Source organism: Microcebus murinus, chromosome 8, assembly GCF_040939455.1.
Source record: "Microcebus murinus isolate Inina chromosome 8, M.murinus_Inina_mat1.0, whole genome shotgun sequence".
Lineage (NCBI taxonomy): Eukaryota > Metazoa > Chordata > Mammalia > Primates > Cheirogaleidae > Microcebus > Microcebus murinus.
This window is the reverse complement of record NC_134111.1, coordinates 48,480,773-48,494,391: the sequence shown is the minus strand read 5'-3', so window position 1 is coordinate 48,494,391 and position 13,619 is coordinate 48,480,773. Positions and strand designations below refer to the sequence as shown.

The 13,619-nt window shown below is 33.8% G+C and overlaps 2 protein-coding genes and 1 non-coding gene across 9 annotated transcripts in view; 2 read left to right on the top strand and 1 right to left on the bottom strand.

Annotated features, from left to right (window-relative positions):
- Positions 1 to 7,327, top strand: part of CFAP210 (cilia and flagella associated protein 210) — a 38,570-nt gene extending 31,243 nt beyond the window's left edge. The window contains exon 8 of one of the 4 annotated variants that reach the window (XM_076005641.1): positions 5,327 to 7,327. In XM_076005641.1, the coding sequence (XP_075861756.1) occupies positions 5,327 to 5,668 (342 nt within the window). In that variant the 3' untranslated portion in view covers positions 5,669 to 7,327. The remainder of the gene's footprint in view (positions 1 to 5,326) is intronic. The other 3 variants (XM_076005640.1, XM_076005642.1, XM_012781899.2) reach the window with 3 other exon arrangements.
- Positions 266 to 372, top strand: LOC142872820 (U6 spliceosomal RNA). The gene has a single exon (XR_012920906.1). It is a non-coding gene; the product is annotated as a U6 spliceosomal RNA (small nuclear RNA).
- A 3,833-nt stretch (positions 7,328 to 11,160) lies between the features above and the next one.
- The window catches only part of PPIG (peptidylprolyl isomerase G), a 50,229-nt gene continuing 47,770 nt past the window's right edge, over positions 11,161 to 13,619 (bottom strand). For all 4 annotated transcript variants that reach the window (XM_012781897.3, XM_012781898.2, XM_076005638.1 and 1 more), the window contains 2 exons: positions 12,690 to 12,826; positions 11,161 to 12,489 (listed from right to left, as the gene is read on the bottom strand). In XM_012781897.3, the coding sequence (XP_012637351.1) occupies positions 11,382 to 12,489; positions 12,690 to 12,826 (1,245 nt within the window). In that variant the 3' untranslated portion in view covers positions 11,161 to 11,381. The remainder of the gene's footprint in view (positions 12,490 to 12,689; positions 12,827 to 13,619) is intronic.

Below are 13,619 nucleotides of genomic sequence, written 5' to 3'. Positions count from 1 at the left end.
ACCAGCCTGAGCAAGAGTGAGACCCTGTCTCTACTATAAATAGAAAGAAATTAATTGGCCAACTAATATATGTAGAAAAGATTAGCCGGGCATGGTGGCGCATGCCTGTAGTCCCAGCTACTCGGGAGGCTGAGGCAGGAGGATTGCTTGAGCCCAGGAGTTTGAGGTTGCTGTGAGCTAGGCTGATGCCATGGCACTCACTCTAGCCTGGGCAACAAAGCGAGACTCTGTCTCAAAAAAATAAATAAAGTAAAATGCATCTGTTGTGTTCACTTCTGTAGCACATACACTAAAATTGGAATGATACAGAGAAGATTAGTATGGCCCCTGTGCAAGAATGACATGCAAATTTGTGAAACATTTCATATTTTTATAAATTTTATAAATTTTTATAAATTTTATAAATTTTTATAAACTATATACTGACAGTATATAGTTAGATCAAATCTCACTTTCATTATCTAATCTCACAATCTCTGCCTTTTGTTGGAATGTTCAGTATAATCTTATTTAATGTAATATGATTGGATTTAGTTTTGTCATTTTGGGATCTGTTTTCTATTTATCTAAGCTTTTTCGGTTTCATTTTTTTCATTTCTGTGTTATTCCTTTATTTCCCTTTTTTGCATATCATTTAAATTAATCTGTTGACTTTTTATAGTTCAGTGTATGTTCACTTGTGTGTGACATTTTTCTAGTCAAGGCTTCTTAACTTTGGCACTATTAACATTTTAGAGCAGATAGTTCTTTATTGTGTGGACTTTCCTACACATTGCCGAATGTTTAGCAGCATCTCTGGCTTCTATGCACTGGATGCCAATAGTACATCCTCTTGGTTATAATAACCTAAAATTTAATAACCAAATATCCCTTGGTTGGGAGGGGCAACCACTGCATACAAGGGATTACAGCATATATCATTTAGGAATCAAATTCTACTTGAAGTAAATGATATTTTCTGGTACTAAATAGGGACTTTGGACCATATAGCTCCTTATTTCCCCTTGGAGCTATTTTTTTAAATATACATTACATCTATATTCATGACAAATCTAACATTGTAGAAGTACACTTTTGCTTTAGTTTGCTTCATTGGAAGAAATTCAGAGCAGAAAAGATATATATAAAATATTTTATATTTACCCACATATTTACTATTTCTAATATTCTTCACTCCTTCTTGTGGATCCAATTTACCATCTTGTGTCATTTCTGTTTTAGCCTAAGACTTCTTTTAGCATGTGTTATGACACAGGTGTGCTAGCAGTAAATTTTTCCAATTTAAGTTTTTCAGGAAATATTTTTATTAAATATAAAATTATTAGATATCATTTTTTTCCAGACCTTTGAATATATTATTCCAGTGTTTTCTGACTTTCATGTGTATGATGAGAAATCAGGTATTAATCATATCACTGTTTCCCTATATGTGATGTTTCATTTATTTTCTTGCTGGTTTCAAGATTCTCTATTTTTGGCTTTTAACAGATCAAGCGTGATATATTTTCCTACTTGTGATTATCCTACTTGGGGTTTTTGGTGCTTCTTGGATTTGTGAGTTCATATCATCAATTGTGCAAAGTTTTTGGCCATTATTTCTTCAAATACTTTTCCTGCCTCTTTTTTATCTTTCCTTCAGGGACTCGATTTACACATATGTAGAGACATTTGATGTTGTACCACAGGTCTCTGAGGCTTTGTTTGTTTTTTACCAGTCTTTTCCTCTCTGTTCTTCAGATGGAAGATTTCTATTAACCCTTTGCACTCGATGTTGAATGTGGATAATGTAGAGTGGATAATGAGAAAAAAGCAAGCAAGTGCAAAGGGTTAATCTACCTTCAAATTCACTGATTCTGATGTTGAACTCTACTGAATTTTTCATTTATTGAACTTTTAAACTCCACAATTTTGTTTGGTCCTTTTTTATAGTTTCTGTTTCTCTGTTTAGATTCTCTTTCCACTCATACTGAGCTTATTTTCCTTTAATTCATTGGAAATATTCATAATAGCTGCTTTGAAATCTGATTGCTAACGTCTATATCTGGGTCCACGGAGTTATAATAGTTTCTGTTGACTTTTTTTGCTTAGTGTAACACTTCTCTTTTTCTTTGTGGTCTAGTATTTTATAGTTGAAAACCTGACATTGTAAAGAATGTGTTGTACCAATTCCAGATTGTTTTGTTATGAGAGTTTTTGTATTAGTATGCAATTGCTTTCCCTAGACTCAAACTGAAATGTCTTTACCACAATACAAAGTCTCTGCTCAGTTTTGTGTTTGTTTTGGTTTTTTTGTTTAAAGCCTGATTACCTAGGGTTCTTTACTGTGCTGGAAGTTTATTAACCAACCAATAATGTAGGCAGAGGACATCTTAAGCCAGTAATGCTCTTTTAGCTGTGTATGGCTTGAGGAAGTACTTGAAGAAAACAAAATTTATTAATAGAATTTCCCTCAGACTTTTAATTTTTGCTAGGCTTCCTGGGGTCTTCTGTGTGAATGTGTAGTTTAGCAATTGGTCAATGATGTCTGGAGAGTTTATCTCAGCCCTTCTATGATTGTCTCGTTTTCAGACTCTCACCCTAAAATTTCCAGTTGTTTTGCCACCCAATCCCATGGAATCCGCCATCATTGCCCCAGTAAATTTGTAGGTTTTCACTACATCAGCTGGAAGGATAGCAATGCCTTCAATAGAAATGCCACAACTTTGGAGTTCTGAACTGACTTAGTAGCAGGGGTTTTTTGTGTGTGAAAGCACTTTTCAAGTAGTTGTGAGCATATAGTCACTACTGCTCTGAAATAGTTGGTTTTAATAATTGTTAATAATAAACTTATTTTTTTGTGTAGGGAAATTGACCAAACTCCTCATGCTCCCATTATCAGAAATAGAATCCCCCACATTATTTTAAAGCAAATCCCAGATATATCATTTTACCCATGTGTATGTATCTCAGTATGTATCTCTAAAAGACAGGGACTCTCTAGAAATTAACAGTCATAATTCCATTATCACATCAAAAACAACTAATATTCAGTGTTTAAATTTTCCCCAAATTATCTCATGAATATTTTTTTTTTTTTTTTTTTTTGAGACAGAGTCTCGCTTTGTTGCACAGGCTAGAGTGAGTGCCGTGGCGTCAGCCTAGCTCACAGCAACCTCAAACTCCTGGGCTCAAGCAATCCTTCTGCCTCAGCCTCCCGAGTAGCTGGGACTACAGGCATGCGCCACCACGCCCGGCTAATTTTTTATATATATATATATATATTAGTTGGCCAATTAATTTCTTTCTATTTATAGTAGAGACGGGGTCTTGCTCTTGCTCAGGCTGGTTTCAAACTCCTGACCTCGAGCAATCCGCCCGCCTCGGCCTCCCAGAGTGCTAGGATTACAGGCTTGAGCCACCGCGCCCGGCCTTCATGAATATTTTTAAAAGTTTGTCATTTGAATCAGGATCAAATCTATTTGGAAACCTTATGATTGATTTGCTGAAGCCTTCAAAGAAGTTCTCATGGTTAACTATTTGGTTTTCCTGAGGTACAATTCTTAAAGACATTTTTTTCTTTATTTTCCAGTAGAAAAAATAATTAGCTCTCTAGTATCTAACAAAGGTGCTTGTTACTATACCCCCATGTGTTCACATTTTTAGAATTTTACAACCAAATTATTTTTTAATAAATTTGTATTTATGCTTAATGCCTATCAAATTTGAGGCACCAATCATATGATCAATTCATTGTAATTCCTTCCTTTCACTGTTAACTTCCTTTCCGTGCTTCAAATGGTTCTGTGTTCCCTCAGTATCTTTCTGGTTACTAAACTAACATATCCGATTTGCTCCTTGGTAAGATCCCACATTTTAGCATTTTACCTTTGATGAGATAGATTTTAGCCTTTCAAATTCTGCTATTCTATCAGTTCCACAAATAGCTCATAAGTCTCAATTTTTAATTGTATTAACAGTACTCAAGTGGTAATTTTTGTTTTAAGAGACAGGTCTTGCTGCCAGGCTGTAGTACAGTGGCACAATCTTAGCTCACTACACCCTCCACCATATTACCTGGCGGGATTTGTCAAAATATAGGCTGTAGGATTGTAATATGAATTAATACTTTCAGAGTATATGATTGTCATTTTTTTTTTTTAAGAGGCAGGGTCTCACTCTGTTGTCCTGGCTTAAGTATATTGGCATAATATAGTTTATTATAACCTCCAACTCCTGGGCTCAAGCGATCCTCCCACCTGAGCCTTTGGGACTACAGGAATGTACTACCTACCTGGCTAATTTTTAAATTTTTTGTAGACATGGAGTCTCACTATGTTCTCCAGCCTGGGGGTGAACTCCTGTCCTCAAGTGATCCTCTCACCTCAGCCTCCTGAGTTGCTGGGATTACAGGCATGAGCTACCATGCTCAGTTCAGTAATAAAATATGAAACTTCACATTCATATGGTTCCTCTATTCCCTCAAAAATTTCAATTTATGGTAGATATCAGGTTTGGGCCACTGTTTTATGCCAAAGTTTTGGAGTTTGAAAAATATTTTTATGAAAATTAAACTATATTCCTAAGTAGACAAACTGACAAACTCAGCATTTCTTAAGATGCCATAGAGAACACACAGTGAAAAACTGCCAGCCAGAACTTCACTGAAAAGCCATAAAAATCATCACATCCAATGGAAATTACTATACACAGTTCAAAGACAAAAAATTTTTATAAAATATTGATAAATTGGGTTTTGGCAGATTGCCTAGAGTACTTTCTCTATTCGGTTTCTGATCAACCTTCATTAATGTCACTCATTGTTCCAACTTTAAATTTTTGGGCAACAGAATGTGATTGGTTTAGTTCAGATATTCACAGCTGACTTATGTGATCTTATATGGCTAGGGCACATGATATACTGGGCTGACTCAGGACCGGAGTTGAGCAAGTGTCTTTCAGAATAGTGGCTGGGCAGGACAATGGTGTGCCTTCTAAATTGCCAACGTTCACATCTTATAAATGGTTGAAACAGGATTGTAAACTCAGTTACCTGACTTTTACATACATAAATTTAATGCTTTTCACCATTCTGCTATTATTTCTTTGAGGATATATCACATAAGGCTATTAATAAAGGTAAGTTTCATTGAGCCACTACTTTTGAGCATACTGTTCTGAGAAGCATTGGAGAGTTTCTTAAATAAATGACAGTATATAGTTGTGAAATCAGAACTTGTAAACTGTCAGTCTAGAAATTATAGCTACATCTCCAAATACTACATATATTTTTTAAAAGTTGATGTTTTAAACCAATATTAAATTGTATTTCCTTTGTTTTCCCACATAGGCCAAAAATAAGGTTAATGCCAAGGAAGCAAAACAAGCAGAATTAGATTATTACAGACTTACTGAAGCTCTTGCAGTTGAAAAGGAGAAAGAATTTCAGGCTTACGCCAGAGAAGTAATTGAACTTGAATCCGAAACAGCAAATAAACATATTTATCCTCTTGTAAAAGCTGTACAGGAAGGACCTGGAGGTGGCCGTGGGCCAGTTTTTGTGGACAGAGGTGGATTGAGACCCAGCTATCAGTCAAATGACATTACTGGAGTCCAGCTCCCTTTTTATAACTCTCAGGGATCAAAATATAGTTTTCAGAAGTCTAAGGGAAGGCTAGGTTTTACATGGTAGAAAAATTTATTTTTGATTGACAAGACTAAGTTGTAGCAAACATGAACTACAAATGTAAGTGGATTATATATTTAAAATTTGTTAATAAAATTGTTCTTCATCTAAATACAATTGTCTGATTTTATTCTTCACAGTATTTCCATTGGGCATATATAGAACCCCGTTAGTTTTCTTTTTTAAATTGGAAAATACATACACAATGTAAAATTTAATTTTAAATGAATATTCAGGAGAATTAAGTACATTCATAGTATTGTACGACCAGAACTTCTTGGTGCTCCAAATGGAAACCCTGTACCCAGTAAACAGATACCCCCCGCTCATACCTCCTCCTTAAATCTCCCGGTAACCACTAATCTGCTTTGTCTTTATGGATTTGCCTATACTGGGTATTTCACAGAAACAGAATCATAGTATCATACTGTAACACTTTGTGTCTGGCTTACTTTACTTAGCATATTTTCAAAGTTCATCCATGTTATACCATATATCAGTGTATTTCTTTTTATGGCTGAATAATATTCTACTGTATATATTTCTTTTCTGCAGAAATTCATGTTTATTGGTTTTTCCAAAAGTAGTACAATACTAGCATTACTACTTACAATGGGATTACTAAGTGCAGTTAAAGCCTTCTTTATGGTTTAGAGTGTATCTTACTAGACATGTATGAATTACCATGTTTTATAAAAAAAAGTTTTTTTTTGTAGAGATGGGGGTCCCACTATGTTGCCCAGGCTGGTCTTAAACTCATGGTCTCAAGTGATCTTCCTGCCTCAGCCTCCCGAAGTGCTGGGATTATAGGCATGACCCACTATACCCCACTCAAACAATAAAGTCACTTAAAATAATTCTACATATAGTTTGCCAACTTGAAACAAAAGTTTAGTGTTTTTATGAATTGTGCTCTCGTTCCTTTACTTTTTTCACTTTGTGGTAAAAAACACATTTATCATCCTAACCATTTCTACATGTATATTCATGTTGCCAAGAAATCTGCAGAATTTTATCATCCTCTCAACTACTGGGAAACACCATTCTACTTTTCTATGAATTTGACCACTGGGTATATGTGTATATGTCCTTTTGTGACTATTTCATTTAGAATAATGTCCTCATTTCATCCATGTTATAGCATGTCAGTATTCTTCCTTTTAAAAGCAAAGTGATATTCTACTCTATGTGTATACCACATTTTATTCATTCATTCCTTCATAAATGGACATGGTTTGCTTCTACTTCTTGGGTATTGTGAATAGCATTATGAAGATGGATGTACAAATAACTCTTTAAGATCCTTTCAATTCTTCTGGATATATACCCAGAGTTGAATTGCTGAATCATATTATTTAAAATTTTTAGAAACTGCCATACTGTTGTCCACTGCAGCTACACCATTTTACATTCCCAACAGTGCACAAGGGTATACGTCCTCACCAACATTTATTTTGTTTTGTTTATAGTAGCCATTGTCAGTCGCTGTGAGGTGGTATCTCATTGTGGTTCTGATTTGCATTCCCTAATAATTAGTGATGTTGAGCATATTGCTATATGCTTGTTGGCCATTTGTATATCATCTTTGGAGAAATGCTTATTTGGTTTTCTCATAATACAAATGATTTCATATCTCTGTAAGTAAAAGTTGGTTTATTCTAAAGTAAGTTTAGTTGGTTTATTTTCATTTAGCTTTTAATTTAAAAACAGGTTGAATAATATACTAATTTAAAGATACAAACCCACAGTTTATTATAGTATAGTTTATTTAATACAATGTTTAACTATAAAAGTTAATACAGTTTTGAAGTTTAAATTTTGTAAAATGCAGTTTGCAGAAAACAGCTCAACAATTACTAGACTAATGATAAGAGAAGCAGCATTTTACAATTTTACAATCGAGAAGACAACAGCTTTATTTCTAAATTTCATTAAAAAAATATACATCACAGTGACCTTTGAGCTCAGAAAAGAAGTGCATTAACTTCATTTATGTTTCTTCCTTCCACAAAGAGAGCAGCCACAACTTTGAACATCCCCACATACAAATACCCAATTCATTTATCAGTCTTTCAAAAACACTATATACACACAAAAGGGGAAGAAAATATACAGCATGTGCTTTTGGTAACATACGGAATTTTGCTTAGAGAAAAAAACAAAACAAAAATGGAGAAACACAAATCAATCCCACCACTGCCCCCTGTACCAAAAAAAACAAAAAACAAAAAACAAAGAAAACCCTCAAAGACTCCCTTCTCCAACCTTGCTGATGTAATTTTCCTATTCATGTGATTTTTTTCCCTTTAATATTTACTTTGTCACACAACAGGTCACAGAGTTTGCATTTGCCTGAATCCCTTAAAGGCAGTTAGTTGGGAAGCCCACTATGGGCAGGTGTGCCAGTCAATACTGAACTTCCTGGGGCTTATTTTATTAATTTTTTAAACAAGTATTTGTAATAAACACATCTTTTCACAATAAAGAGGTTATCAACCTAAAATCCTTTAGAGAGTTTATTCAATTGTAAATGTATGAATTCTAATCAAAATAATTACAGAAAACATAACCAAAAGGAGACAGAAAAACACCCATTTTATTTCTTTATAACTATCAGCTATATGTTGTATATTTAAAGTACCTTCTGGTGAAGGCAAACTCAACTTTCTATAGAAATTTACTATAAAAAGTTCAGTGTGATGAAAAACTATTACCAACTGGAATGAAGTACTATAAACTACTGAAAGACATACTAACTTGCTCCATTTACTAACTAGAAAATAAATTAGAAATGCCAGTCAATACCACTACCCAAAATACCAGAAACCCAATTTGTGCCTATTCATAGCATTAAACAAACTTTGTTTAGTTTCATACTTTCCACTAGGCACAAGAATCAAAGGCCATTCAGCAAAAGCCAACATGCATCAAAATATCACACTTGTGCAAAGACAGATTTATCACATAAATTCTTTGCAACTTCTGAGGGTTTCAAGTACGTAACTTAAAACAAACTACTTTGTTACATGAACTCACCAACCATAACTTAATCAAAGAATGTTTTAAAGCAACCCAGCAGCTTCTCTATTGCTCATTTCATTGATATTAATCTCTCTGCAGTGTCAATTTTTGTGGCAGACAGCTTACCCAGAAAAATAACTCACACAAAATAATATCATGAAAATTCTACATACTGAAAAATTTTCTTGGCTATCATCAATCAAGCAATAAAAATAAACCAAGTTAAATATCTTTAAAAGGATATTAAGTAAAAGATACTTCGACATAAACTATAAGCTTAGACATAACTATAAAATCAATTTGATAAGCAAACACCTGGCTTTCAGGAAAACAGATAATGTGTAATGTAAAAACTAAAGATGGTACAACTATTAAAATATAAAAGAAGGAAATGACCATTTGAGCTATGTGCTATTCATATGCAAGTATATATCTTGAGGTACAGTTAATGCTATTTAATCTTTTCCTAAATATTCTTTATATTCTAAAAACAAAATCTGATTGTCCTCTCAACTCCTTCACATCTGTTCTATAAAAAGAGCTAACAAAGCATTTTAAAAAAGGACTATGAATCATGCTTAGCAAGGAGTCACTCTTTTGGAAATCCAAACAGGAGAATACTGCTTATAGAAATTACTAAATTTTTCCCCCTATGGTTACTTTTTGAAACTCTTAAGATTTGGAAAGTCCTTGTCTGTAATTCTTAGTAGATAAAGCTGTGGGATCAGACAACATTGAAGTAGTTTTACATAGCGTGGACTTTTAAAAAATATATATAACTATTAGAAATCCTTTCTTAAATAGCACCTGTCTTGAAGCTCAAATAGTTTATAACAAAGATTTTAAAATGCCATTTACTGAATTTAAAACAAACAATAATTTGTTTAAACTATATAACAGATTATATAGTTTGGACACTCAGACTCAATTATCCTTAATGTGGGTTTGTGGTCAGTCTCTAAGGAATCAGTCACCCTGGATTATAATAAACATCCACTATTTTATCATTAGAAAAAAAAATTTGGAAAGAACCCACTGTATTTATTACAATTTCCCAAACAATCTTATAATCATTACACTTCATTCTGTAAGAGCTACCACAATGCCAAATGTATCATTAACTATATTACTCAATAATGGAAAGTATCATGTTAAGCATTGCTTTATTGAGTACAAATAGCACTGAGTAGCTACTGGATTAACCAAGAAGCTACCGTGGTAATAGAATTGACACTATACTGACAAATATTAAAGTACAAAACTCTCTAGAGGCTACTATTAATTGGAATCTTGAAATTTCTTTTCAAATGAGGCAGGTTTTATGTTTGCTGGATGTTCAATGTTTTCTTTAAAAGAGTTATTACAGAATAAAAGGCCACACATCACAAAAATAGCAAAATACAACACACGAAACTCTAAATGGACTTTGGATATGTTTAGTGTTTAACTCTGTAAGCTATCAAGTTTTGCAACTTTCTACTCTACCCTAAATGGCAATGTTACACATGCCAAGTTAAAAATAACACTAAGAGTAATGGTATAAAGCCACCTGAACAGAAAAGAAACCAGAGTCATAAACATGCTACACAGCCTATATCATGATATAGAAAAGATGCATTTTCTGGCCATTTGAAACTCACAGCTGAGAGACCTAGAGAAGTCAGTTCAATTAAAAAAAACAAAACAAAACAAAAAACAAAAAGCATGCAGAGTTAACACTCAATTCTATATAGGTCGGAGGCCAAAACTGAGAAATCTTAGAAGTTAAGGTGTCAATACTAACAATTTTTAGAATCTGTCTAGCTTAAAGTCCTGTACGAGTGGTATGTTTTAGTGAGAAATTTTTTTTTATTTTAGAAAAAGGGTATTAATGATAATAAAACAATGCCCTCCCCCCCAAAGCAATAATTTCAACTCTCAAACCAAAAGCAACATAGAATTGAGAATTACAATCTGATTTTCCAAGGTATAGTTCCGGTCAAATGCTGTATAACAGCAACTGAAGCTCAATCAGTATATCAACAGAAAAATTACTCTTGTAAGACTTTCATAAGCAGTTAAGTGAAACAAAACTAGACAGGAAAAGCATTAATATGAAAAAAGCTATGGCTGGAACTATAAAGTATGAAGTGCAATATAAATAACTAAATATTTTAAAGCACAAATTACTATAAAATCAAAAGTGATGACTTAATAAGATCTCTAGTTATTAGGATCCTGATTCTGCATAATTAAAAGAAACTGCAGCAAACCTCTATTAAAATGTAGTCAAAAAATCTACACAAGATTTCTTCTAGTGGCTTCTAAAGTTACTTTAATTATGAGAAACACAGCCTTTTTAACAATGTATTGCAGCCATCACTTATGCCTGTTTCCAAATGGCTGATTAAACAAATCAGGATGCTACTGGCTGATTGTTGCAACACAATAATACATATATAATAGTTAAACACAGCACACAGTATTACACCAAAGTGTTTTTCTCATTTCAAGTTTATTAAAACTTTAGCAGTACAAATTATCCAGATTGAAGATTATCAAAAGAGCAACTCAATGAAATCCACATTAAAAAAAAAAAAAAGGAAAACATAAAATAACCCAAAAACAATGAAAAGGAAAACAACATAAAGGAGATTCATTAGCGAGTCTCTAAAACTTAAAATTTTAGACAGAATGGAAATAAGTTTACCCAACTCACTCATCCACTTTTGTCTTCATCTGTTCCAGGACTTGATTCATGATCAAATTTCTTATCATGTACATGGTCATTTTCTTGACCCTTTGATTTTTGGTTTTCTTTTTCCACTGAGGATCTGGTCTTCTCATCCTCCTTATTTTTCAATGTGGAGGACTTTAATTCATTGTCCTGACTGCTTTGTTTTATTTTTGAGAATGGACTTTGATCTCTATCAGCCTTTTTTTCCCTGCTATTATTAGAGCTACTATGATCACGATTTTTAGAGTACATTCTTTTTTCACCCTCAGAATTTTCTTTTCTGTGTGAACTCTTACTTTCTTGGTTTCTGTATTTTTCTTTGTTTCTGCTTTGACTTTCTTCTCTCTCTGAGCTCCGTGAATCTCTCCTCCTCCTCCTCCTATCTTTACTTCTTGATCTTCCTGGTGTTGCTCTTCTCTCTCGGCTTCGTGACCGTCCTCTCCTTCTGTACTCCTGTTCTCTGTATCTGTGGTACTCTTTGCTTCTGCTGCGATCCCTGTCATGGCTTCTAGATCGCACTCTTCTGCTCCTGTCCCTACTTCTGCTTCGTTCCCTTGTTCTACTATTGTAACTGTGTTTACCTTTAGTTATATCACATTCTCTGCTCCTAGATTGTGCACGCCTATCCTTTTCCTTACTTTTATTGTAATCATGCTCATTACTTTTTGATTCTAACTGTTTAGACTTCTCTTTACTTCTACTCCTTTCCTGATCTTTTCCTTTAGACTCAGACTGTTTTTCTTTTTCTTTAACATTCTCATGATCCCTATCTTTACTCCTTGACCGCATCCTCTTTTCTTCATGTCTATTATGTTTTGAATCTCTTTCCTTACTCTTTGATTTCTCTTTGCTCTTACTCCTACTTTTAGATTTGGCCCTTTTCTTCACTTTGTTTTTATTATATTTATCATCTTTTTCAGAATTTCTTCTGATGTCTCTCTCTTTGCTGTTAGATTTATGGTCTTTAACTTTCTTTTCCTTTTCATTTTTTCGGTTTGGACTCTCAGATACATGCCTGTGATCAGTTATTTTTCTCTCTTTTACTCTAACTGGACTTCTTTGATTTTCTTTAATTTCATTCAACTCACTCCTAAACAATAAGAAAAAGTAAAAAAAGATTTTTTGGAAATGTTATTTGGAAAGGAAAGGTATACATCATTAGCTAAAATGATATTCTATTTTTCTTAAGGCATTCAGGAATAATTTAAATGACTATTAATAAAATGACTTTATGTACAATAGTAAAAATAAATACTTATCACAAGATTTGAAATAACAGTTAAATCTTACTTATCCCCTTTGATCCATCTTTCACCACTTGATACCCTCATTCTTTGAGCTCTCTGCATCTCTTGCCTCCAATGTGGAGGAGTCTCACTACGTCTGAAACGATCCCTTGATCTGGACCTGGAAGGAGTTCGATAACGCTAAGGAAAATAAAAAGGAAAAAAAATTAATGTATAAGAATATAAAGCATTACAACAATAGACAAAGAGTATATATTATAGGTTTAAATAAAATGTCTGAAATTTTTATGCACTCTAAAATTACAATTTCACAATTTTCAGATAGGAAATCAATGAGGCAGAGAAACTTAAACATGTTAAAAATTCCAAATAAGAAACATTAATCACAAAAACTCTAGACACCCATGTCTTCTCCATGGAAGAGTCTATCTAAGTGATGTTGCTAGAGCATGCAAAGTGCAATAACCATTACAAGTTTCCAAGTTCCAATCTGAATGTTATGTACACTTGATGTTTGAAAGCAAACATTTTCCACAATATCAGAAAAACTGACTAACTGCATAGATGTTCATTTATTCAACCAATACTTACCCAACCCTTAGGATGGCCAACCATTATACCACACACCGAGAAAACATTATTAAGCCAAGATATATCTGATTTTGCTTTCCTGGAACAATTCTACAGGACTAGGAATGGAACACATGAATGGACATATAATCACAGATATTAAACATATATGTGTGGCCGGGTGCAGTGGCTCATGCCTGTAACCCTAGCACTCTGGGAGGCCGAGACAGGCGGATTGCTCGAGGTCAGGAGTTCAAAACTAGCCTGAGCAAGAGTGAGACCCCCGTTTCTACTATAAATAGAAAGAAATTAATTGGCCAACTAATATATATAGAAAAAATTAGCCGGGCATGGTGGCGCATGCCTGTAGTTCCAGCTACTCGGGAGGCTGAGGCAGTAGGAT